The 26624-nt window shown below is 40.2% G+C and overlaps 1 protein-coding gene across 2 annotated transcripts; it reads left to right on the forward strand.

Annotated features, from left to right (window-relative positions):
* TFG (trafficking from ER to golgi regulator) lies at positions 1-26373 on the forward strand. Of its 2 annotated transcripts, none has more exons than XM_069868171.1 (9): positions 1-96; positions 4078-4182; positions 6058-6258; positions 13788-13871; positions 14810-14956; positions 16456-16623; positions 18982-19122; positions 23008-23097; positions 25567-26373. In XM_069868171.1, exons 3-9 carry the CDS (start codon positions 6075-6077, stop codon positions 25935-25937), a joined length of 1185 nt encoding a protein of 394 aa, XP_069724272.1. In that variant the 5' UTR covers positions 1-96; positions 4078-4182; positions 6058-6074; the 3' UTR covers positions 25938-26373. The 2 variants fall into 2 exon arrangements, with proteins under 2 accessions (XP_069724272.1, XP_069724263.1); XM_069868162.1 differs by having other exon boundaries at positions 2-96; positions 25564-26373.
* Positions 26374-26624: the final 251 nt, after the last annotated feature.

The raw sequence follows: 26624 nt of genomic DNA on the forward strand, positions 1-26624 counted from the left end.
CTGCCACGTACCGGGTGACGGCGGCTGTCGTGGCCGTGCTTACGCTTACGGTCGGGCGGCGGGGGAGCCTCCACCGGCGTGGACCGCGAAGCCAGGGTAAGGGAGTGTGTGTGTGTGTGGGGGTGGGGGGTTGTTACTGAGGGCTGGGCGCGAGACGCCCACCCGGTGCCGGGGGCGACGCGGCCCCTGAGGCGGCGGCTGGGAGACCCCTCGCGTCCCCGGGCCTGGGGGGCGGGGGGCAGAGACCGCGCGGGGCCTCGCTCACCAAACCTCTTTTCTTTATCCCCGAAAGCAGGGGAGCTGCCGAGGCTCCTCGTTTGCCGCCTGTGGGTTCTTGTCCCCCGTTGGGTTGGGGCTGCCCTGGTCGGAACTGGAGGAGAATGAAAAAGCTCTGCTCTCTGCTCCCCCCGCCCCCCAGCTATCCTGGGAAAACTCTGACGGCTTCGTAGAGTGGGGTTTGGGAGGCAGAGCTTGGCCCTGTTGTTCCATAGAATCATAGAATAGTTTGGGTTGGGCGGGACGTTAAAGATCATCCAGTTCCAGCCCCCCTGCCATGGGCAGGGACACCTCCCACCAGACCAGGCTGCCCAAGGCCCCATCCAACCTGGCCTTGAACACCTCCAGGGATGGGGCAGCCACAGCTTCCCTGGGCAACCTGTGCCAGTGCCTCGCCACTCTCATGGTGAAGAAATTCTTCCTTATGTCTAGTCTAAAATCTTACTTATGTTAAGTTCCTTGTCCCTCTTTGACAGAGGAAAGAGTGAAGCAGGAATGCCTTCCCTTGCCTTGCTGGGTAAGGGTGTTTTTCTCTGCTGCTCTGCGAAAAAGGGTAGTGAAAGCCAAAATGGCTGTGACATCATGGCTTTATAAGGGATCCTGAAGGGACTGACTTATATTGGATAGTCATTGTCCATGTGCACCGCTTAGATTTGTACATGTTGTGAATAGAAAAAGAGACAAGGAGGGAGGAATAAAATCTCTACCTCCAAAATGCATGTGGTACACTAGCAAAGATAGAAAGATGTCAGTGTGGTTCATACAAAAAATAGTCTGTCTTAAACAGGGGGACATTAATTGTTGTTCTGGTTGTGTTTTCTTATTTTCTTTCCCCTCAAGAAAGTAGACACTGTAATTGGTTCTTCTAAAACGCTCATTAGCGTGCATTCTGAGTGTCTTCCCTGAAAAACTTTCTCAAGGGAGTCATCCATTCAGCTGTGTCATAGTGATGAGAGAAAGACTTAAATGCTGTGTAATTCAATAATTGGAAGTTTGACATAGTTATCTGTAACAGTTGCAAACAGTTGCAGTAGTGCTTGGAATCTGTCTCATAAAACCTGGACATCTTCAAGCAGAATGGAGAACACTTGGACAAAAGGAAAGGCTTTTAAATGCATTAATGTTACTTTTTCATAATCATTGGTAGACATACCATTTTTGAATAATGTTGGTAAATAAGACTGTGTAGTGTAAGTACATTACAGCAGCAAGTTTTCTTGCACAAATGTACAAATATTGCATTCAGTCTTTTGTTAGGCCTCAGGAGCTGAAGTGCCTGCCAAAATTTGTATCTTTAGGAATTACAGATGAGGTTTGATTCTTAGTGTTGGTTAACTTCTAAGTAGTTTACATTGTAATGGTAAAGAAGCAAAACCAGCACCCAGCTCTAATGCTTAATCAACATGAGACAGGAGATAAATGAACTAAGTGGGATCACTCTTAGATGTTTTGCCTGGCTCCCTTATTTGTCCATTGCAGTAAATTTTACCTGGAGCCCTAGCAAGATTAGGGTGAAAGGGACACCATCTTACTGCACTGCTAATTTCAAAAAATGTGCGTGAGGAATCAGAGTAGTTGTCTCTTCTTGTTGACCTGCCTTGGATGTCACGATAGTCTTGCCCCTCCCTGCCTGTCAGGAGCAAGTACAGCCATTCTGAAAAGTGTACATTTTGTATTCAGGATGAGGGGAGCAGTTGCCAGCTTAAGAGAGCCAGGAAGGGACTTTATCCATTCTCTGGGGTTCGCTTGCTGTCTGCTTCCATTCTGTACGTGTCATGCCTGCCTATTCTGGTTTACTTCCAGTTGTGTTGAAAGCGGAGAGCTGTGAAGCCACATTTTATATGGATGAGAGAAACTGACTTTTTTCTCTCCAGTTAGCAGTGAATCATCTAAATATCAGATCATAGATGATTGAGATTCACTGTGTGTGTGAGAGAGAGACAAGGAGAAGAGTGCTGAACAGGGAACGCCTGTCAGGTGGGCGGGAGGAGCACAGTTTGTTCTCCGTTGGACTGGTCTGTATGCTGAATCGTTTTCTTGTAGCTCTGGACATTAAGCACTTGTGTAGTAAACAGGTGAACTGCATAAACTTAAGGCAGTACATCACATAGGCTTTCTAGCAGAAACAACATGATGTTAAGCTGGATTGAGGGCAGGTCATATTTTTAAATGGTTCTGTATTTCTGACTGTATTTAATTCTTCTTGCCCAGTTTGCTGGCTGTTACTGTGGGAAAGTGGTATTGCTATGCCTTTCCTCTTGGTAGGGTGTCCTAATGCTCTGCAGTCTGTCCTTGAAGACACACTACTTAATGCCACAGAGGCTTCAGCCTTAAGCTAAGAAATGGCCTTCTAGGCTTTTATACTGCTAAATCAATCCAAGTTTATTTTATTTAATTTAACCAGTGATTTTAAGATGGAGGGTGTAAAAGTAGGTACTTTGACACTGATGAGGAAGATCACTGTCCTGGAAAGGAACACATTACTGTTAGGAATTCCTACATGCAGTTGCAAAACTTAGAAGAAACAAACTACTTCTCTTATGAAATTAAAATTCTTGTTCAAGATCTGTTCAGAACTTCAGACTATACAGTACTCAGAAGTGTTAATCTGATTATTACATTATGGATAAAACACTGAATTTTTTTACTTGAGTGTATTGGTTAGGATGTTCTAAAGTGAAAGACTGATCTGAAGCATATAATTGGGTGGAAAACTGGTTGGATGGCCAGGCCCAAAGAGTGGTGGTAAGTGGAGTTAACTCCAGCTGGAGGCCGGTTACAAGTGATGTCCCCAGCACACAGTGCTGGGTCAAACCCCATTCAGTGTCTTTATCAATGGCCTGGAAGAGAGGATCGAATGCAACCTAAGTAAGTTTGCTGATGACACTAAGCTGGGTGGAAGTGTCAATCTGCTGGAGGGTAGGAAGTCTCTTCAGAGGGATCTGAACAGGCTGGGCTGCTGGGCTGAGACCAGTGGCATGAGGTTTAACAAGGCCAAATGCCGGGTCCTGCACTTGGGGCACAACAACCCTGTGCAGAGCTACAGACTAGGAGAAGAGTGGCTAGAAGGAAGAGCTGCCTGGAGGAGAAGGACCTGGGGTTGTTGATCGACAGCGACTGAACATGAGCCAGCAGTGTGCCCAGGTGGCCATGAAGGCCAATGGCATCTTGGCTTCTATCAGAAACGGTGTGGCCAGCAGGTCCAGGGAGGTTATTCTCCCCCTGTACTCAGCACTGGTGAGACCGCTCCTTGAATACTGAGTTCAGTTCTGGGCCCCTCGCTACAGGAAGGTTGTTGAGGCTCTGGAGCGAGTCCAGAGAAGAGCAACGAAGCTGGTGGAAGAGGCTGGAGAACAGGCCTTATGAGGAACGTCAGAGAGAGCTGTGATTGTTTAGCCTTGAGAAGAGGAGGCAGAGGTGAGACCTCATTGCTCTCTACAACTACCTGAAAGGAGGTTGTGGAGAGGAGGGTGCTGGCCTCTTCTCCCAAGTGACAGGGGACAGGACGAGGGGGAATGGCCTCAAGCTCTGCCAGAGGAGGTTCCGACTGGAAATCAGGAAAAAAATTTTCACAGAAATGGTCATTGGATACTGGCAGAAGCTGCCCAGTGAGGTGGTTGAGTCACCGTCCCTAGAGGTGTTTAAAAGATGGGTGGATGAGGTAATCAGGGACATGATTTATTGGCAGATAGTAATGGTTGGACTCAATGATCCTGGAGGTCTTTTCCAATCAAGTGATTCTGTGATACTAAGGAACTGTGACTGTAAAGGAATATTTATTGGATTTTTTTTCTTATGCAGTTTCCTGTTTTCAGCCACTGACAGTGCATGGCGGCTTATCCTAACTCTATCCTGAAGTGAGGTGGGAAACCTGTCCGATAATCCAGCATCAGTAAGACAGACAAGGTAATGAAAAATGTATATTTCTAGAAAGGAGGTGGGAAAAAAACCTGTGGATGGATGCTATTTTTTTTTTTAATGCTTTAAAGCAAACAAACCCAAACATCTTCTGCAGAAACCTGTGCTTTTACAACAAACTTCAAGTGTTTAATTAGACTGAGTTGATATGCCTGAATCAAGGCTCTTGTGTTGCAAAACATGAATAATGCATTGGCAAGCATTAACAATGTTATAAACTACGCTTTTTCATCATAGTGTTAGGGAAATTAAACTGCAATCTAGAGATAGCATCATACTACACAAAACTTAACACAAACTACACACACTTAACATAAAACATTACCATTGAAACAGCAGAGGTAAATACATATAGATGCATCAAAGTATGATTTATTAAAGACTTTAGCCGAGTGTCTTGTTTCTCCAGTAGGGAAGAAGTAGTTTTCAATCTAGTACTTGGAAAAAATAGAGTGACCAAAGCAAAATTCAATGTTCTCATAAAGCACTGTGTTATAACATCCTCAGAAGTAAGGGAGAACTATCTACATATCTCTGCCAAGAATTTTTTTACACAAGAGAACGAGCTTCAAGTTTGCCTGCATCTGTCTTTGGAAGTGTTAATTTTGATGTGTACGGCTTCCTACTTTTAAGATTTCCAGTATTTGTACTTCATATTTTAACTGCCTTTTTAATTGCTCCTCACTCTAGATTTATTGTTTTGGCCCTGTCCAAAACAGTGAAGAAAGAAGAGTACTTTTGACTAGCAGTCTAGATATTTTTTTTCTTTCAGTAATTTCTTTGTAGCCTCTGTTTTTCTTTTAAACATGAGGACTTTATGCTTTTTAACAAGAGGGATGCGTTGCACAAAGTGATAATTTTTAAATTGTTTTCATTAAGTCTTAAAGGTATAACTCTGAGGTATATGCTTTATACTGCTTGGGCACAGGATGACTTTTAAATGGGAGCAGTTGTCCACCTCTTTAAGCACTGAGAATAACTGAATGTTCTGATCTTGTATACTGCCTAACAAATCTGTGGCTCTGAGCCTAATGAGTAGCTAATGTGTGGTCTGTTGAGCAACTCTTAAAAAAAATCTAAGTTCTTGGTTAAAGCATCTGGGTCAAAATTAGAACAAAAAAGGGAAAAAAGATTGTGTCTTGCTTTCTGGAGAGGAACCCTCAATGTGTTCATATAATAACCCAGTGTTAGGTCTTTGTGTATTTTCTCATTTGTTTGTGAAATAACGAATGATTCAGCGTGATTGCCTTAATAAATCCACCTGTAATCTTTGAAATAAAATATTTTGTTCTGGCAGCCTTTTATTGAATGAAACAAACCCCTTCTGCTTGTTGTCATAATTATGGGGGATGTAAAAATAATCTAATATGATGGTAATGTAACCAATATGATGTTGTAAGGCTGTGAGCATTTGCTACCATATACAGTCTCTCTTAGGTAGAGTGAAACATGTATCTCAAAACCAAATTTCAGGGAATATTAGTTCTTTTATAGCTTGTCCTCCATGATGGCTTACAGCTGAGATCTTAAAATAATTTGACGTTTTTAAATGTCACACGTATTTAAAAGCTGTCTGACTTAAAAATCTCTACTTTTAAATTCTTAGCACTAGAAACTGTGTAACTCTTGATTTGAAGTGTCTGGTCTTACAGCATTCCCCTTTTGCCAGTTAGCTCCGTTAGCGTATTGTGAACTTCATTATTTGAGAAATTAGTGCATCGATGAATGTGTTGAAGAGGAGCTTCTTAGCAGTAATGCTTTCCAAAGATTGAAAGCTTCAGAACTGTCATCAGATACTTTTAAATATCTAACAGATTAGTTTTCTAAAATGTTTTTAATGTTCTGTTTTTAACTGGTCTCTAGGTGATAAGGAATCCAGCATGAACGGGCAGCTGGACTTAAGTGGGAAGCTGATCATCAAAGCTCAGCTTGGGGAAGATATTAGGAGAATTCCTATTCATAATGAAGATATCACCTATGATGAATTGGTGCTAATGATGCAAAGAGTTTTTAGAGGAAAACTTCTGAGCAATGATGAAGTCACAATAAAATATAAAGATGAAGGTAAGGTTTCATTACCACTGTTGCTCTCATGTGATCTATCCAAGGACAGAAACTATCAAATTTACCTCTTCAAAATTGTCTGGATTCCTTGGCAAATGCAATTGATATGTGAAATCGTTTGAATCAGACAAGTGAAGCTCTATCTCTTGTGCTTGTCCTGTCTTCATGTAGTGTTTATTCTGATTTTCCTGAAATACTGGCTGTCTGAAAGTTCATTTTTTGCTGTTGCGGGAAGCTGATGGTACTGCAGGTTTCTCTGCTGTCCACTCATTTTACCATTTTTTGTGTGTGTTCAGTGATTGAAGTGTGTTTGAAGGTGAGGAGTGAATAAACATGTGTAACTTAACGCAAGCTCTTCTAAGAGTTGATTGATGTAGCAGTAATTCTTGATTATGTTTTCATCCATCAGTAAGGATAAACTTTTAACTTAACCTGAAATATTTGTTAAAAGTAATGCTTCCTCTGCGTGACAAACCGTTGGACATTGGTTGTATGTAGTTTCTTTCGAAGAAAATCTCAATTATTTGTGCTGAACAAATGGAACCTTAAGACAGAAGGGCTTCCACAGAATGAATGCTTGAGATGCTTGGAGAAAGTAGTGGTTCTAAGGGTTTTTCCTCTTTGAATGACAGTGTGGGGCATGGGTAAGTTACTTAATTTGGGAGAGAGGGGTGGTATTAATAAAGTGAAACTCAGAATGAAGTGATAAAATCCAAAATCTCTTAAGATGAAAGACTGTAATAATTATGCTGGTGCAAAGTAAAAGAGCTACATTACTGAGGCATTCAGGTTCAGTTTTTTGGATAGCACTAGGAAACTTTAGCACTGCCTGTGGTGCCTAAAATCTCAAATAACTTTTGTTCCAACATCTAGGCAACAAAATTTCTGTTTGAATTACCCCAAGACAGTTTTTATTTTCAAGTTCATGAAGCTTCCGAGATGCACTGCTCATCAAAATTGATATGCAGTTAATGGCTAATATTTTGGGTCTTGATCTCTAGTGGGAGAGTACTCGGTGGATTTATGGTAATTTTGTTTTTCCTTTCACCACATAATCAATTCAGCTTTTCTTTCTGGAACTGGAAAGGCGAAAGGAGTTTGGATGCTTTTTCGTGACGTTAAACGTTCAGGTCCCTTTTTGCCTTCTTAGTTCTCTGGTTTTGTGTGCATCTGTGTTTTGTCCTTTTTTTAATAAGATAATGGTATATTATGGAGACAGTAATTATGGTTCATTCTTCGGTTGTATTTCACTGCCTAGGGACCTCCTACTTTTCATTTTATTTGTCACAGAAGATGCTTCCTCACTGTCACATGAAATTTCTGTATTTATTGTCCTAGATGATGGTCACAAAGCTAGTGATCTTTAGGCTATTGATATGGGGTTTTCTATTTAATTTCTGCAAAATATTGTGGCTTCATCAAACTGCCATGATCCTTGAATACTTTTTGTTTTGGGTTTTTTTTTTTTCAAACTTGTGTGCTTAATTGGAGAGGCTAGGCAACTTTAAATCCCAAGCCTTCTATGTCTCGATTTGTGGACTAAGATAGTCAGAAGCATGTTTCTAAGTTATGTTTAGGTTATGTCATGCTTTTATTAATTACCAGGGGAAAGAAGTTTCAGTTTGATGGTTCCTTGTGGAGTTAGATTTTATATTCAGGCTGGGCATCTTTCAGACTTCTAAACTAAGGAGATTGCTCTTCTAGGTTTGAACTAATTTTCGTGTCCTGCTTCAGTTTTTTGAGTATGTAGTAAAACCCAGTGTCTAAAAAAAAAAAAAATCCAAAAACTGAATGATGAGTGCCAGCAATGAATTTACATTGCTTTTAATGAGCCAGTAATAGAAAAGTTACTATTTTTTCTTTTGTAAGGCTTGAAGTTAAAACTAGAGTGTCTAATGTGAGAGTGACCTTTTCATTTTTGTTCTTCATTACCTTGCAATACAAGTTGATGTCTTTGTGTCAGAGCCAATAATGACCTATTAACTCGGTGCATGTAGGCAATGTGATGCGTTAGTCCATGTCCCTTAAATTTACAAAAATGAAGGGAAGCTACACCCTCCCTCAACCCCCAAAATGTAATAGAAAAAAAAAAAAGATATTGTATGAGTAGATAAAATTAGTAGATGAGGAAGCATAGCTGGCAGGGCCAGGGATGATAGCGCATATTTCTAATGTCTTTAACATTTCTGTTTTTTTCTAACTTCTAATGTCATAAAAATCAGAAGGCATCATAATGATGCAAAATTAATGTTAAAGTACTTTCCAGTCCGTTGGTAATTTAAGGGAGTCACTAGCCTGTACTGAAGATATATATATTAAAAAAAATATAATTGGTATGGCAAGGTATATTCAGAGTACATGGAAATTGAAAGCTGTGCTGCTTTTAAAAACTAGAAAGGTAAGGTCTTGAAATAACAAAATCAGTGGAGAAAGGAAAGTTTATTTTACTCTTCAACAGAAAATAATTAATATAGTATATCCTATCTATGTAATGATAACAGGAATTAGGCTTCATTGACATTCCTTAAAATGAAAAGTTTGTTTGGTAAAGCTAATTTACTTAAATTGCCATACTTTTGTATGGCTTGACATATACATATTCCTTATGAATACTAGTATATGTGTTATTGGATGCTAGCTAAATGGCTGTTAATGGGAATTGTAGAACTAACTTTATACTTCTAACAAGATTCCATACTTGGTGTTTTTCAACCTTTTTTTTTCTGTTAGCAATTTAAAATCAAAACTTTAATTATTGTTCTTAACTGCCTTCACCATCAACGTTAAAACAGGTGAAGGACAATAAGATGGAACAATCTGGATTTTTTTTTTTTTATTTCTGTTAATCTGTGTAAACCATGTGTATTAATATAAACTTCCATTTGGCTATGCAGGATAAACTACTGTTCAGAACATGCAGTTTTGTTCAGGCAGTGAATCCAAGTATTGAGTGGTGTGACAGAAAAGCATCATAAGATCATCTGTCAATGTTGTGCACTGGCAAGAGAAGTAATAATTTTATCTGTAAGCAGGAGAACAAGGAATGAAAGGGTTTTGTGTTAGGCATCAGTGGATTTTTATATCAGTGTTTAGGAAAGGGTACTGAAAAGCTTGGAGGAACTATTTGAGTTGGACAAAACCCCCACACTTTACTGAAAAAGGGAAAGGACTGTTCAACTTTATGAAAGTTACTGGTTTATGACCTGATTGTATAAGCCTTGTTGTGGATCAAAATGGCAGACAGGGACACTATTGCTCTCCCCACTGGGAACTCTATGCTCAGTTTTGATCCCTGGACCCCAGGCTAAAAAAATCTCAGAGAAACTAGAGAGGGTCCAGCAGGATATGGTGAGGAGCCTAGGGCAGGTGGCCTGCAAGGAACATTTTGGGGAGCTCCTTCACTGGGCTCCCTCACTGTGGTGCAGAGGAGGATGAGGGCAGGGCTAATAATAACTTCCCGCAAACTGGGAGTTGCAAAGACCACTGAATCTCAGCTCTTCTCAGTAGCACCAGATGGCAGCAGTCATAAACTGCAGTTTGAGAGGCTGAGCTTGAGTTTTGACCATGAGGGCAATGTGTCACTGGAGCAGGTTGCCTAGAGGGTTTTGGAGCCTTTGTTCTTGGATACTTTCCAGTCTCTGCTCAGCAAATCTATGACTGATATTGCTGCCAACCAATGTTTTTTGAGGTTGTGAAATTGCAATCAGGACACAAAATCTTTGGAGACAGCACTATTTCCTTCAGGAATGCTTGAAAATTATTTTATGGCATCACTTTGTTAGCTTTTGTAAGATTCCTTGTTTATTTTGTTAGGAAGGAACTTCGCTGAAGACTGATGGGCGTTATTAGGTGTTATTAATGGTACTATAGTAAGAAAAGCTTCCATTATAGAAGTGTTACCTATATTCAGGGTATGACAAAATTAGAATGTGTAATTCTTCAAATTTTGAGCCTTTTTAGCTTGCCATCATGTGGCTATTTGTACTGAAGCATTTATTTATTTGAAGTTTTTAAGCATAACTTTATAAAAGTTGGATATTTATGTCACCAGTGCACAAGTAGTAGCTTGGGATTTTTGGGCAGTAATCTGCAATTAGAAATGTATTTCTGTATCATCCACAGAACCTCCTAGTAGTGTTTTAGGGAGGAACATTGGTAGCCTGGAGTTCCATGCTGTGTTATTTGTCTAACACTATTGCTTCTGAAGGTGAAGCTTCTCTAATATTCTTATCTCCGTTCCTAGTCTTCAAGGTGTTCTGCAAGTGGTTCTGCCATGCTTCATCTCTCCCTCTGTGTGTATGCGCCTTTTCCTAATAATCACAGAATCACAGAATCACAGAATAACCAGGTTGGAAGAGACCCACCGGATCACCGAGTCCAACCGTTCCTACCAAACACTAAACCATATCCCTCAGCACCTCGTCCACCCGTGCCTTAAACACCTCCAGGGAAGGTGAATCAACCACCTCCCTGGGCAGCCTGTTCCAGTGCCCAATGACCCTTTCTGTAAAGAATTTTTTCCTAACGTCTAGCCTAAACCTCCCCTGGCGGAGCTTGAGGCCATTCCCTCTTGTCCTGTCCCCTGTCACTTGGGAGAAGAGGCCAGCACCCTCCTCTCTACAACGTCCTTTCAGGTAGTTGCAGAGAGCAATGAGGTCACCTCTCAGCCTCCTCTTCTCCAGGCTAAACAACCCCAGCTCTCTCAGCCGCTCCTCATAAGGCCTGTAATGTATTCCCACTCTTTCCTTTACACACCCTAATTTGTGTTCATCTGTTGAATATGTTAAAAGAGCAGAAAATCTGTTCTACCAAAGAGAATAGACTTGTTTTATCTGTGATCTTGTTGAGTAGGTAAGGTGTTAATGTAGTTGTTTGTTATCTTGACTCAGATTAAAAACTTTGAGACCAGATTTAATGGGAACTTAGTATCTCTTTTGGGCATTAGTAGGATTAAAATTGTTCGACGTTTTATGCATAGCCCTTTGTATCTTAAGAATAAATGATCCTGTACAATTGTTACGTAGTTCCGGTGTCTGATGGTAATGTGCAGATTCATTAGGATGCACTGGGATTCAGAGTTCCTCTGAAATCTGCCACAGAAAAATAAGTGGCCAAGAGCTGAGACTTCATGTCAGATTCCTGATTTGAGAGAAATGTTTTGTTCTAACAATTTGGACATCTACTTATCTTCATTTATATTTGTGCGTTAAGGCTGATAGATACTTTTACTATTCACTTTTACACAGGAGCTTTATTCTCTTGTTGAAAAGCAGTCTTGCACCTTGGTGTTCTGCCTATAACCTGAGAAAGAGTTCTAGTCATTTAAAATTTTTCCTTGTTAGTGTGCATGTTTTGTGTTTTAAAAATTGAACTAGAATTAGCTTATGCTATCTATCTTGACTCTCCTGTTTGTGATCAGTACTGCTTTGGAGCCACTTGCAGTAGGCATATAACTAACTGGCGGAATCGTTCTTTCTGGTGTTGCTCTTTGTTTGTCTTAGCTCTTACGTTTTGTTCTGCATGCAAACATAAAAGAATGATGAGCTATATGGAACTTCGAAAGGGCTAATGTCAGAAGGCTCCCTTTTCATAGAATCATAGAATAACCAGGTTGGAAGAGACCCACCGGATCATCGAGTCCAACCATTCCTATCAAACACTAAACCATGCCCCTTAGCACCTCGTCCACCCGTGCCTTAAACACCTCCAGGGAAGGTGACTCAACCACCTCCCTGGGCAGCCTCTGCCAATACCCAATGACCCTTTCTGTGAAGAATTTTTTCCTAATGTCCAGCCTAAACCTCCCCTGGCGGAGCTTGAGGCCATTCCCTCTTGTCCTGTCCCCTGACACTTGGGAGAAGAGGCCAGCACCCTCCTCTCCACAACCTCCTTTCAGGTAGTTGTAGAGAGCAATGAGGTCTCCCCTCAGCCTCCTCTTCTCCAGGCTAAACAACGCCAGCTCTCTCAGCCGCTCCTCATAAGACCTGCTCTCCAGCCCCCTCACCAGCTTTGTTGCTCTTCTCTGGACTCGCTCCAGAGCCTCAACATCCTGCTTGTGGTGAGGGGCCCAGAACTGAACACAGTATTCGAGGAGCGGTCTCACCAGTGCCGAGTACAGAGGGAGAATAACCTCCCTGGACCTGCTGGTCACGCCGTTTCTGATACAAGCCAAGATGCCATTGGCCTTCTTGGCCACCTGGGCACACTGCTGGCTCATGTTCAGTCGCTGTCAACCAACACCCCCAGGTCCTTCTCTCCCAGACAGCTTTCTAGACAGACTTCTCCTAGTCTGTAGCACTGCATAGGGTTGTTGTGCCCCAAGTGCAGGACCCGGCCTTTGGCCTTGTTAAACCTCATGCCATTGGACTCAGCCCAGTGGTCCAGCCTGTTCAGATCCCTTTGCAGAGCCTCCCTACCCTCCAGCAGATGGACACTTCCACCCAGCTTAGTGTCGTCCGCAAACTTGCTAAGGGTGCACTCAATGCCTTCATCCAGGTCATTGATAAAGACATTGAACAGGGCTGGACCCAGCACTGAGCCCTGGGGAACCCCACTTGTCACTGGCCTCCAGCTGGATTTAACACCATTTACCACCACTCTCTGGGCCCGGCCATCCAACCAGTTTACCACCCAGGAGAGTGTGCGCCTGTCCAGGCCAGAGGCTGACAGTTTCTCAAGCAGAATGCTGTGAGAAACTGTGTCAGAGGCTTTACTGAAGTCCAGGAAGACCACATCCACAGCCTTTCCCTCATCCAGCAGCCGAGTCACTTTGTCATAGAAGGCAATCAGGTTAGTCTGGCAAGACCTGCCTTTTGTGAACCCACGTTGACTGGGCCTGATCATCCGGTTCTCTTGCATGTGCTTCATGATAGCACTCAAGATCACCTGCTTCATGACTTTCCCTGGCACTGAGGTCAGACTGACAGGCCTGTAGTTTCCTGGGTCCTCCCTGCGACCCTTCTTGTAGATGGGCACAACATCAGCCAGCCTCCAGTCCAGTGGAGCCAGTCAATCTTCTGTCAGATCGAGCCAGTCAGTCTTCCGTCAGATCTTCTGTGCGTAATTTCCCTGCGCATTGACTCTCACACTAAAATAATAAATGTTTTTGTATTGTGTTACATACATGTCTAACTTGTTGCTTTGTTGTGATATTTTTAAAGCCTCTGTTTTGGATGACTTTGTTTTTCTTTAAGTGTTCCTAATTCTAGAAATAATTCTTCCTACCCAAGTTATTGCAGGTGCTTTTTAAATCAGCAGAGTGCGTCTCTGATTGTAGCTCAGTGAAATCAGTATATAAGCCTTACTTAGTAAAGACCAAAAAACCCCCTATATATATTGCTGCTTCATCTTCAGTTTTCATATCCTCCACATAATGAGGTATGATACCCTTTCTGTAATTGTGTTAATTGTAACTTTTTTTCTAGCACTTTTAGGATCAAATAGAAAATGTTATTTTTCAGTCTGCTCTAATATGAAGTTCAGTAGCTAATAGGCTTTTTCTTAATGTAACTTTTTTGTGTTCTTTTCAGATGGGGATCTCATAACAATTTTTGATAGCTCAGACCTCTCCTTTGCAATTCAGTGCAGTAGGATACTTAAGCTGACGTTGTTTGGTAAGTATAGAAGGTTGTTTATCCCTTGTTTTTTTAATAGTGTTTATTAAAATACTCAAGCAGTGGCCTTCACTGCAAGTTACTAAAAACTTTCAGTTTATCACCTCAGAAGAATGAAATCACTAAAATACTGGATTAATAAACGGTATCTGTTTTCTCATGTGATGTTTCACATGACATCTGAACTTATGGAAACTGAAACAATTTCTTTTTATAAGATTGCTTATAGTACTTGGCATAGATATATAGTCAATTGTTATTTCTTAATGCTATTTTCCATGTTATCTTACACTAGCATTTGCGGGGGTTTCTTCGGAGGTGTGCATGAGAAATTTAAGATTATAAACTTGCAGCCTTACTGGTACACTGCTATAAACTAACATTAATTGCTTAAAGTTGAATAGATTTTAACATTCACCCAGTGGCCTTTGTATAAAATAGTTCTTTATTTTCAAGCCACTATTGGTGAATTAGCATGTGGTTCCAAGGAACAGTAAGCAGCCCTCAACCTGAACACTGACTTTATTCATGAACTGCAGCAGTGTTGTGTATGCTGCTTAGTTCTAAAGGCACTTTCTAAAGGGACAACTTTCCAGAACCAAGTATGACATTTGTATTGTTCAGGATATATCCATAGAAATGAGTCAACAATGCAGAAACTTTAACTAGAGACTGTACTTCTTAGTTCTGGTACTGTGAAATGTGCTGAACTGAGATTACGGTTGGACTCGATCTGATGGGTCTTTTCCAACCTGGTGATTCTATAATTTTATATTAAAGGAACAGTAAATTCTAGAATGAGTTCAATCTGTGTTGATTGAACTCCACAGAGGAGTATAATGCCACAAGCAAGTAAAAAGTTAAGATATTTTTTTGCAGTTTTAAACCATGTCAAGATGTTACTACAGGCTTAAATTTATCTAATCACTATTTTGCAGTGAATGGACAACCAAGACCCCTAGAATCTAATCAGGTGAAGTACCTGCGTCGAGAGCTGATAGAACTTCGCAATAAAGTTAATCGTTTACTGGACTGTTTAGAACCACCAGCTGAACCAGGGATTTCCACTAATCTTCCTGAAAGTGGTAGGTGGCCTTGGCAGAGTATTGCTTTGTTGGATTTGCAGAGTTGCGTACAGTTTTACTGAAGTGAAAAATGGAGGCTTGAGTACTGATAATGATAATTCTTAATTGTTGCTTGATGGTTCGCAACTTCATTTTTAATGCTTCGGCTATCTCAGAGGCAGAATTTTTATTCAGATTATCTGGAGTAAAGCACTAAGTTGAATTTAGAAATAGAACTTCAAAGTTTGTGTTTTCGTTGCAATATATGAAAATGCTGTAACTAACACTTGTGAGTCATGAGCACATTTTGAGAGGGCTTTGGGCTGAATTAATAGTTTGTTGCTGAAGAGTTCTTGCTCCCAGCTCAGCAATCCCACTGCTTACTTTGGGCTAGCTCTGGTGCTTATCTTGTTGTGTTGCTATGCAAGTTTGATTCACTAAAACAGTAAAAAGTGAATTCAGCAAAAATTATATCCACTTTTTTTGCCAGGCTAGGAAATTGAATCCACGCATTTTGAGCTCAGACCAGCATCAGAGCTGTCTCAGGGTAAGCAGCACAAAGGTGCAGGTAGAGTTGGGAAAGAATTATAAGGGGAGGGCAAAATGAGAAGGAAGGCTTATTTTCCCAGTTTTGAGGCATTCATCTACTTAGCTTAGGGCTGTTGTGCTGTTAAAAGTATACCTCTGTGTTGAACTGCAGATTTGGGGTAAGCTGGACAGAAAACAATGACACAAAGTCATAAAATAAGTCAATGTTCTGACTAAAGTGGCAAACCAAGAACTCCAGCCTTTCTTTTAGCAAATGCTGCTTTTGTATTTTTCGCTTCGAAGTTTTATTGCATTTGTTGTTTAAAAAATCCCAGCCTCTGTTCCTACAATATAAGCAATTGCTAGTTTCAGGTGAATACTGTGGATTCTGATTATAAACCATTTGGAAGGAGGTTAGGGTGATGACCTTAGAGTGGAAACAAAGCTAGCCATCCTGAGCCCTGTGTGCACTTTTCTCTTTCTAAGAGAAAATGTAGCACCCTGTGAGGTGTAAGGGTTACTTGTATAGTTGCGAAGAGATGAACTTCACCTGCTGTTTTAGGAAGAATTTGAGGAGAAGAGGACAGAATGAAACAAAAACTGCAGTTGATAAAGCACTCTAATAAACTAGAACCTATCCTGTAAGATTTCTTAATTTTAAATTCTCTGTAGGCAAGTCATAACAGAACAATTTGTTGAAGCAGGAGCCTTGTACCTTTGAATTTAAGACAAAGTGATATGAGACGCTGATATTCAACAGTGTCAGTGTATGTTTAAGTAACTGTGTGATGAAACCTAAACTTTGTGATTCATTATAGTTTCACGTACATCACTGATTCATTGCTGTTGCATAGCATAAGCATTTCAATAGTTGAAATGTTTAAGAAACCTCCACAAATATGTAATTTTAAAGCTGTTGTAGTACTATATGTGTGTATTTATATGATGGTGTTTCAGTTTACAAGAATTAACAACAGAATTTTCTTTTGTAGATGCTGTAGATGGTAGGGAAGAAAAGCCTGCTTCTGCTGACTCTAATGTTAAGCCATCTACTCAAGTTATAGCAGCAAGCATGTCTGCATTTGATCCATTAAAGAACCAGGATGAAATCAGCAAGAATGTCATGTCAGCATTTGGCTTGACAGATGATCAGGTGTCAGGTAAGTAGGGATCTTGTGAAAGAAAAGGAAAGCAAAACACGTTCATAATCGATGACTGAAATCTTGATCTGTAACAAAGCATTTGCGTTCAGAAGTAGTAAGCAGTGTTCTACGTAAACTCCTTGTGTTCAGAACTCTAAAATGTCTTATATTAAGATGTTGTAACTGTGCTTGCTAATTTTTGTATACAAAATGTTGAAATGTTGTTGCTGGTTTTAGCTTGGAGTAGATAATGACTTAATTTAACTTAATTAAATTTTTTAATCTGAATTAATGAAAGGTATTGTTTAGAGTAACTTAGTTGGTATCTGTTAGTGATAGAAAACCACTATCCACTGCTGTGCCTTAGAGGAGTTTGATCTTGCAGTTCAGCTTATGTTCTTGGCTTGTGCTTCTGCTATTTGGGTCAGTCAGTATTTCGTATGACCCTGCCTTTTCTCTGTTTGGTCTCAAATGTAAATAGTGTCAACTTTTTTACTATTAACAAAAAGAAACAACCTAATTGTCTGAATTATGTTTATTCTTTAATGACTGTTGACCCCAACTGGTGGTGGAATGCTAACCATATAAAAACTGATCACACTAAACTGCATCCAGTCAACTCACAGTAATTTATTAAAACAATGTTGAATGTAACAGGGAATGTGATGCAGAATGTGGAGAAGTGGTTTTGCACAGAATCTGCATGAGTCTGGCAAGCCTTAATATGTAGCATTGAAATGTGAAAATAAAACTGCTGTTAGCTAACAGGATTTTCTATGTACTCTTCAACTTGAGAGCAAGTAAATTTTATATGGTGTATGAAGTAGTGAATGATACAAATGGACAAGCTAAAAGCAACTGGAGCTTGTTTCTACAGCATGGCTGCCTTGGCAAGAGTGTGGAGTGATAGGCATAGATGTGCATTGTGTGATAGCAGCTGTGCAGGATCTAATGTTGTACCTGTAGGAGGAGCGATTGTCTTCATATTGGGGTTAGTGCTCCATGGATCAGGTCGATTGAGTGATTTCTTCTTCCGTGGCATGTTTGGAGTATTGTCACAGCATCATTATTTCACAAACCAGATAAAGGTTTGATGGTACTTGAAAACTTAGAGGGCTCCATCTGAACAATGAAGTGGTAGAGTAGAATAGGAAGTACAGCTAGTGTAAAATTGGAGCTGATTTTTGAAGGAGTGGTTTTGTCTTTTGGTACAAAGCCTCAGTGTCTATTAATGCTTTGATCATAGCATTAGTGATGCTTCCATGTTTTTTAGTCTCCGTGATTCTTTTTATAGGGTGAACTGACTTGACCTTGCTTTTGCCGTGCTCTTTTTAAAAGAGCATCGCAGAGGACCATTTAAGCAGGCTATAAGAAATCTCATTTCTAAAGCTGTAATCCTGCAGTTATGTATATAAAGGTAAACCCAGAAGTAGGCAAATATGATTCATTTTCCCCCTAATAAGGGTAATAGCAAAACACAATTAAGTGCTTGATGGATGCGTATTTATATTGTGTGAATATAACTTCCTTAAATTTGAAAATTAAATTGCAGCAATTCTAATACTTGTGCTTAACTTTAAGAGTGTATTTGAAAGTACGTCTCATAGGTAGCATTCGTATAGATAAGAGCTGGAAAGATCCAGGTTTAAGCTCCCTTGTTTCTAACAAAAGTATTCTGCATTCATTTGTAGTATATTATACCCATTCACATGCATGCATATTTCAAAACTCCTTACTAATGTAGAGAAAATCTGAATTCTCCTTTTCCATGTTTTCTTTTGGTACTAGCTGGAATATTTTTCAGAATTATTAAAGTGGACAGTTGCTTGTAGACTGAAGCCTGCCTTATCCTGTTTGGGAGTGCAAATTTAATACGTTCCTTGGAGGTTTTCTGTTCATGTGCTGTTGGTAAAAACACTGTTGCCTGCGCCCATATGGGCCACAGTAAAACACCGGTGCATTTGAAGTGTTTCACGTGATGTTTCACCTTTACTCCAGTGACAAAGAATAGGTATGTAGGCGCGTGTTCTCTCCAAACATAGCAGAGCTTCAGTGTACGTGTGCAAGATTAACACTTGAAGCTGTGGAAAAACATACGTTACACAAGTTTTTATCCCACAAATGGCTGAGGTTCCTCAGCAGGACGACACTTGAATGACCTCGAGACAAGTGGAAAATTCCCCAAAAAATATTTTCACAGGAGCATTCAAATGTGCAAATATATTTAGTTTAGCTCAGGCATGATACTCGGGTGTAAATGTGTGGAGAACGGAAAAAAAAATAAAAAAACATTGCAAGGGAATGGTCTTGTATTAGATGTTTTTTAGTTCAAACTCTGTTCATTTTATGTACTCTATTTTGGTTTTGCTCCTCTAGGACCACCCAGTGCCCCTGCAGAAGAGCGATCAGGAACACCAGACAGCATTGCTTCCTCCTCTTCTGCTGCCCACCCCCCTGGTGTTCAGGCACAGCAGTCACCATACCCTGGAACACAGCCACAAAGTGGTCAGGTGGAAGGTAACCAATGCGTTTTTCTGCTATTTAGGAAGTGAATGATGGTGTCTGAATCTGAGTGGTCAGTAGTTAAGGCTTCCAATTAGCAGGCCTCAAGTTGATAACATAACTGTGAGTTCATCTGTGCCACTATGCAGAAAACTTTTTTCCTCACATGCTATTCAATATGGAACGGCAGGTGGAGCAGTAGCTTTATTTTAAAGGGTAGTGATGGAACAAGAGGAGGATTTTTGTGGTACTGCTTTCTACTTGCATCCATGCTCATTTTACTGTAAGGCAGATTTATAAACACTGCACTTTAAAGCTGCCTGCACACCTCAGTTTGTATCATACCCTGTGTGTTGCGTCAAGCTTTCACTCAGCCAATAGTTTGTTGGCTTGTCTGCCATGAATTAAAAGTGTTGTTTGCTCGTTGCTTCTGTCTAACAAAACAGAGCCATTACTGCATTGATTCTTTACCATGTAGGGTTTTGTGCTGGCCAGGTTAAACCTCATATCTATTTCATATTCATTGGAGTTTTCCTGTGTAACGCTGGAGAGCCTCGCTTGGCTCTCCTTTAAACCCTAAGGTCTTAAGTGATATTCAGATTCCTTTGTACTGTGCCCTTTCACACATTACTTGAATTCTAAAAATAAACCTACTCAGAGGTTTGGACATCATTTTTCAATTGATATTTAAGAGCACTGAGCCTTTGGACCTGCATAGTTCTGGTTGAGACTGACTGTGGAATTGTTTACTTTGGTATTTCTGCCTCTGTACAGAATACAATATTAAGTTGTTTCTGAGCTAGTGTAGAAACAAGTTACAATCCTCTGCTGCTTCCTAAACTGACAAAATTCTGAGGTAAATGTGAGAGGCATTATTGAAGGTGATGACAGTATCCACAGTCACTTGGAATATTTTTGCCTGAAGGGCATCAGTAACATTTTGATAAAACAGAGTATTTGAGCAACTTGTAGTTAGCCATATTTAAGCAGGCATAAATACTGTTGGTTGCAGTGGTGCTTATAAAACACTTATTTTTCTGCTTTCAGGTTTGGTTTTTTTTTCTTACTTCCCTAAGAATTCATGAGGTGATATAAATGAGTCAGCAAAAGATACCTTTGTAGCTTAAAGATAAAATAACTGCTTGGTGGTTTTGTGTGAAAGCTACTTTTGGAAAACAAAGCTTCAGGTTCTTCTATTAGCAGCTAGAAAACTTAATATTAAAAAAATATACTCTCAGCTACTTGTATTTTATGAATTTAGCCTTTTTACTTTATTTTACTTACTTTAATACCATAAGATATGAGGATTTAACTTTTTATATTAAACTAGAACTGAAACAAAGCAGTGGAATACTGGAAAGCTCTAGCCAGCAGTAGGTTGGAACCCTGAATGGCTACAAACACCAGGGAAGGGAAAAAGTCATTGTTTCAACAAAACTCATTTAGGAAAGAAGTTGTCTATGCTTGTGTATCAGAGTAGATGTAATGGTAATCTCTTACCAAAGCTGGGTAATACGCAGGTGATTACCAGGTTTTGAATTTTGTTCATAAACTGAATTGCTTTCTCCAAAGCATTCGAAGACTTTCCTTTGAAACATGAAGTAGCTTTATGTACTTCACTGTTAGGTAGTACATCAGTCCAGTAGTGATCTGGAGACCAGCGTTGTCCGATCCTGCTCTCCCTTCCTGCAGTTGTTTGGATACCTTTTGATGGTTAGGTTTTCCCCAAGATTAGCTTGCACAGATGCTGCTGCTTTCTTGTTAGAAACTAGTTTTAATTTTAATATATCAGTTCACTTCTTAAAAAAGAACCAAAGCTCTCTAAGCTGTGCTTCCCCTTGCACCTTCCTGGTATTTTGAAGATATAGGTAAAACAGTGATGCCAGCTACATGTCAATCATTCTAGTATATCAGGGATTGCTTTTTAATGCCATTCTATGCCAATAAATGATATGATGATTATAATTGGTTATTAGTAATCATTATTTGTGAATACCGAGTCACCTCACCTCTTTGTGCAGATACTTACGAATGGCTTACCTTCCTTGATAAAATTTTAAGCTTTCACTAATTTGAATTAAATTAATATGACAAAGACATTTAAGTATCGTGCTGTCTCTTGTGGCGTGCCTGTGCTTTTGTACCACTAAATCCAGTTGCTGAACACACACAGAAACCAGTTATGTCCAGATGTGGACTTTTTTTTAATCTTTGCTAAAATAGTTGTAAAAGTTCATTCACGTAAGGACTTCACGATCTTTTAGGGAAAAGAAAGTTGTGTGACTATATACCTATTTAGTCCTTTTTCTAAATCACGCTAAAATGGCTGTTTCAGTGCACAGGAACAATGGTAAATGCCGACATATTCTTGACTGCAAAAAGCACTAAATATAAAACCAGATGCTGGTGTTGTAGCTCATTTGTTTTCAGAGTAAAATCTGATGAGAGGGAAAAATGTGTATGTAAGGAGCCATAGGATCCCTTACCGTATTCGTGGCTGTAAATTAAGAATGTTTGCTTGAACGGCACTGGAACCACCTCTCCGCTAATGCTTCAACCCTGGTGAAGACAGCAAGCCTTCTCAGAAAGCCTTAGAATCGTGCTTTCTTTTGTATCACTTTACCTAGTGTCTCCAGCAGGTGCCAGTGTGGTTAGCCTGTAGCTAACGATCTTGACACAGGCGGCTTGCCCCTTGGTTGTTCTCCCAGAACTTACCAATAACAACTATGTTTAAGGAACAAAATTGACTCATTCCAAGTGTCTGATTCTTCATTATCAAACTAGCAGGCTTAAATTACCTTCAAGCCTTGTTAGCACTCTCTTCATTCCACAATAATTGCATACAAAATAAAACTTCAAAGGGACAGTAGAACTACAAAACATTTTGAACACCTTGGCGTGAATGTGAAATACCATTGCTTTCAGCTGTGAGTACCACAGAGAAAAGAAGAAATAAGGAGCTCTGTTACAGCAGAGTGCACAGGGGACTGGGAGGACTTGGAGCAGAGCCAAGTTTCTTTTGTCTGGTACAATTCAGAAGATACAGCCTACAGCATATTGTAAGTCTGGTGATCTCTGCAGAACAAATAATAGTACAGTAGATTTTCACGTCTTCTCCAGTTCAGCTAAGCTTTAGTTTTGGCAGGTAATTGTCTTCATTCTTTGACTGTGCCCATTATTAAATTGAAAAACAGTGGAAGCCTAAAGCTTAAACAGGGCCCATAGGTTAAGTCTAAACAAATATTCTGCCTCTTCTTGCCAAGAAATTGGAAATTAGGAAAGATCAACATTAAATTGGAATAACCAAGCTTAAGAATATATGGTTATGGTTTTTGGTTTTGCTTTAGGCTGTATACCTCTGGATCTCTTTAAAAAAACTTGGCTTATAGTAAGTCAGGTCCTAAGACATGGAAAATGTGGTCAGAATAAACAATCTGAAGACATGTTTAGCTTTTGAAGTACTTTTTACAGTGTAAGTTCTGGAACACTTATTGAGATATTTACTTATTATGGAACACTTATTGAGATATTTAAAGATTCCTGCTGTAACCCACCAGAGTAGCAGTAATTGAAGTGCATGGCTTCTGACATCCTCTGAAAATGGCAAATAGTATGCCTACTGTACAAAATTAGAACTATTTATCCTGCTGGAGATAGATAAACACCATTTAGTTTTCAGAATGTTATGGTTAAGAAATTAAAATTTCTATATTGATTTCAGTTGGTAATTAGGTGGAACACATTCAAATACCTCTGTATTCAGATCTTTTTAAATAAGTTTTTACATGTTGTGAGATAGTTTTGTTTCTGTGATTTTTGAACTATTAGGATGACGTTCACTGTTTGTTTATAAAATAGATAGGGTTCTGAGCTTCATCTAAATAAGTTTTTCATCCATAGGTCAGATGTATCAGCAGTACCAACAGCCTGGTTATCCAGCCCAGCAGCCACAGGCTCAGCCTCAGCAGCAGTATGGTATGCAGTACCCAGGTAAGCAGCTCTCTCCAATGACGGTTTAGCTGTAGGTGATCTCCTTCAATGCCCAACCCTGTGTGCTTCAGCTCCTGGACCTGTGGTCACAGTGCTGAGCAGCCTGAGTGCATCTGGTTCTGATGGGAACTGGCACAATTCATAAATTACCAGTAAGAGAACACTGTAGGTGTCTATTTTTTATACTTAATTGGGGTTCTGGTACCCCAGTCCTACTTGACAGTGACCAAAAGCAGACTTTATTATTAATGAGAATGCATTGCTAGAAAGGTAGGCAAAATGAATTACTATTAAGTATGAGCAGGGTTAACTTCTACAGTCTTGACATTCTAGTAAGTAAGTAACTAAGACATCCCAATTTAGCTTCCTTAAATATTGGGGGTAATTAAAGATGGCCCCTATATCTTGTATCTATAATGATCTCTGTGTACAAACTATGGTGGTATGAACAGTGATTACAATTGTCATTTAATGTATACTTTGCTATTACAAATACTGTGATTTCAGAGAAACTTTCAAGTGATAGATATTTTTTAGTTGTTGATTTTACTGATGCCTCAAGTAAAGGTGCCAGTAGACTTCTAGCAGAGCATTTTAGAGCACTAGTAGTTTATATGCAGCCAAATAGAAAAGCTGGCTTTTGCATATACCCCAAATAAACCTGACTTCAGAACTTCCAGTTATTTACTTTAGAAGCAGCTGGCACCTAATATTGCATAGTATATGCTAGGAAACATAATCCAGCCAAAGTACAGGGATGTAGTTCTGTAACAGAAGATTCCATAACAAATTGCAAGTTGCTTAATACTTGCAGAAAACGATACAAAGCATTTATCACTCCTTGTTTTAAACAGTCTTCCTTAAACTAAACAAAAGACTCCCATACCATTAAGTGACTCGGAGTAGAGCCCGCAGGGCTTTTTTTTGGTGTGCAGTATATACAGTGGGAGTGCATCAGTTTTGATGTAGATGAGAACATTTGCACTTATGAAGAAATTCCATGTTTACCTTGGATAAGAACCCTAGAAAACTTGGAACTGAAGGTTTGTGCCTCAGCCCTTGTTCCTGTGCACTGTGTGTGAGCTGATTGATTTGGGTCTCTAAATGGTATGTTGTTCTCTGCAGATTTCTCATCCCCGCATTTGTAGTTATAACAGTGGCAGAATTTCTGAAGTCTGATTTCAGAAGTAATGAGCCTGTTAAAGTAGAAGGGTCTATCTGACTTTCTTCAGGCTTAAAAAAGCTGACTGGTGGGAAAAAAAGAAAGTAGTTTCCATCTGCTTTGTTATCATCCCACCATTATCTAATTAATTATCTTCTTGGAGAAGTCCCTGTGAAAGCTGTAGTGCAATGCATGATTTGCGTTCTAATCAATGTCATGAAACCACCAAACTGATCTGGGGCTTCTCTTAACTTATTTTGTGATTAACCTAATCTTTTAGAAACAGTCATTTTTGAGGGCGGAATGATAGCCATCTTTGGAGCTCTTGACTTGTAGGATTTTTTTGTTTGTTTTGCTGTTGTTCCCATGAGTATTGTCTCCTTTCAAACGCATGTCCCCCAAGAGCAGGATCCATGCCCATGGTAGCAGGATCTCCTAGGCAGCAATGTGGTTACTTACTCATGGTAGTAAAAGGGGACCCTTCAAATGTTTGTCTCATGGGTAATGTTTGACCTCAGTTTCAAGGTGAGTTTCAGACTTTACTCCAGTGCGTTCTTCAATCCTTACTCTTTCTGTTTAGGGCTGTACACTTTTAATAATTTGTGTGTCTGGTGTTTAATGCTGACAGGACTCCCGTCACTGGAGAGGTTTCATTGCAAGTAGCTGCAGGTGTGTCTCATGATGGATGAAAGTAGCTATTTCTTCACAAAAGGCTTTGTGTCACTTTAAAGTCTTAATATGAGAAGTTTCTTTTCGGAAGCTGTTTTTATACAGAAAAATCTATTTGGGACATGTTTAAATGGAAGTTTTTACTAAAGTATTCTGTTCTGCACAACTTTTTCATATTTAAACCTAAAGAACTGAAAACTCCTATGATTTAATCAAAGGTATGACTTCAATTAAACCCTAACAATATATTCATAACAGTTTAGTTTTGAGTTTTTATTTGGGAAATAGGTTGTATTCTTCCTCTTTTGCCAATGACTACTTTTTCTTTTTCATGTGCTGTGATGGTAAAATACTATTTGTCATTTTTTAATTTTTCAGTCTTGGGAAAACTATTTTATACTATTTTCACTGTTGCTGTGCTGCCACAGTAGTGCATAAAAACAGGCAGTGTGCTTACATGAAAGGCAGGAAAACTTGCAGTTTGTTCTTGGTTGCCCTTTCTGTGCTTACTTCATTGGTTTGCATTTCTCACCTTAAAAAACAAAACCAAAAAAAACCAGCACCCAAAAGGTCTTTCTGCAAGTGTCCTTGGTTCTTTGCTCTCTCTCACCCCATCTCGCTCTGTGCTTTTCCAGCAGGCTACAGTCAGCAGCAGCAAGCCCCGTCGCAGCAAGCCCAGCAGTTCCCAGCCTACAGCCAGCCAGCGGCCCCGGCCCCAGCTGCTGCCTTCCCAGGGCAGCCACAGCAGCTGCCGGCGGGGCAGCCCCCGCAGTACCCAGCAGGCAGCTACCCGCCGCAGCCCTACACCACGCAGGCCTCCCAGCCCGCTCCCTACAGCGGTCCCCCTGGCTCCCAGGCGGCACCCGGTGCCTACCAGCCGAGGCCTGGCTTCACCCCCCCACCCGGCAGCACCATGGCCCCCGGGCCTAGCACCCCCAACCCCTATGCCCGCAACCGGCCGCCCTTCGGCTCCCAGGGCTACACCCAGCCGGGACCTGGCTACCGGTAAGGAGGGGCTGCCAAACACGGGCAGCCGGCCAGCTGGCATGTACGATTCCATCCAGACAGACTCCAGGTTTTTTAATTTAGATTCCAAAACTGTAATGAGGCAAAACTATAGCTGGTAATTAAATTCTGCTGGGGGGAGGGGAGCGACCAAATGAATCTTTCCTGCTTTAAATTGTATCTGCTTCCTAGTTTAATTTGGGGCTGGGTTGTTTTGGGGGAAACACTACCTAAATGTCTGTAAAGTGATTGACATTCTAGCTTGCCTTGTTTGAAGGGTATGAAAATGCTAGTTGGAAGTTCATAGCCCACTTACCAGGCTTGGTTTTACTAATACTGTGGTGTACTAAATTAGATTCATTCTGGAGGTAAAACTAGATATGATGTATTATAAATTGTAATGCTCACATGGAGAACTAATAAAACCCCTGAATCTATTATTTGCTTGATATTGATTTTAGCACTCTGGTAATACGGAATAAAGCTGTGTTGACAAGTGTGTGTGCTGGGTGTACAGATATCGAGCAAAGATCAGTGGCACTCTAGGTAGTAGAAGAGACAGATTTTTAGGTCTGTAAATAGAGCAGTGTTGTGAATACAGATGGCTTTTGCAGAGGAGGTGCAAGAATAGATGGTTTTGCGCTTGTCTGCTGTTGTTAATGGCTGAGAAACCCTTTTACCAAATGAGTAG

Source organism: Phaenicophaeus curvirostris, chromosome 1 (genome assembly GCF_032191515.1).
Source record: "Phaenicophaeus curvirostris isolate KB17595 chromosome 1, BPBGC_Pcur_1.0, whole genome shotgun sequence".
NCBI lineage: Eukaryota > Metazoa > Chordata > Aves > Cuculiformes > Cuculidae > Phaenicophaeus > Phaenicophaeus curvirostris.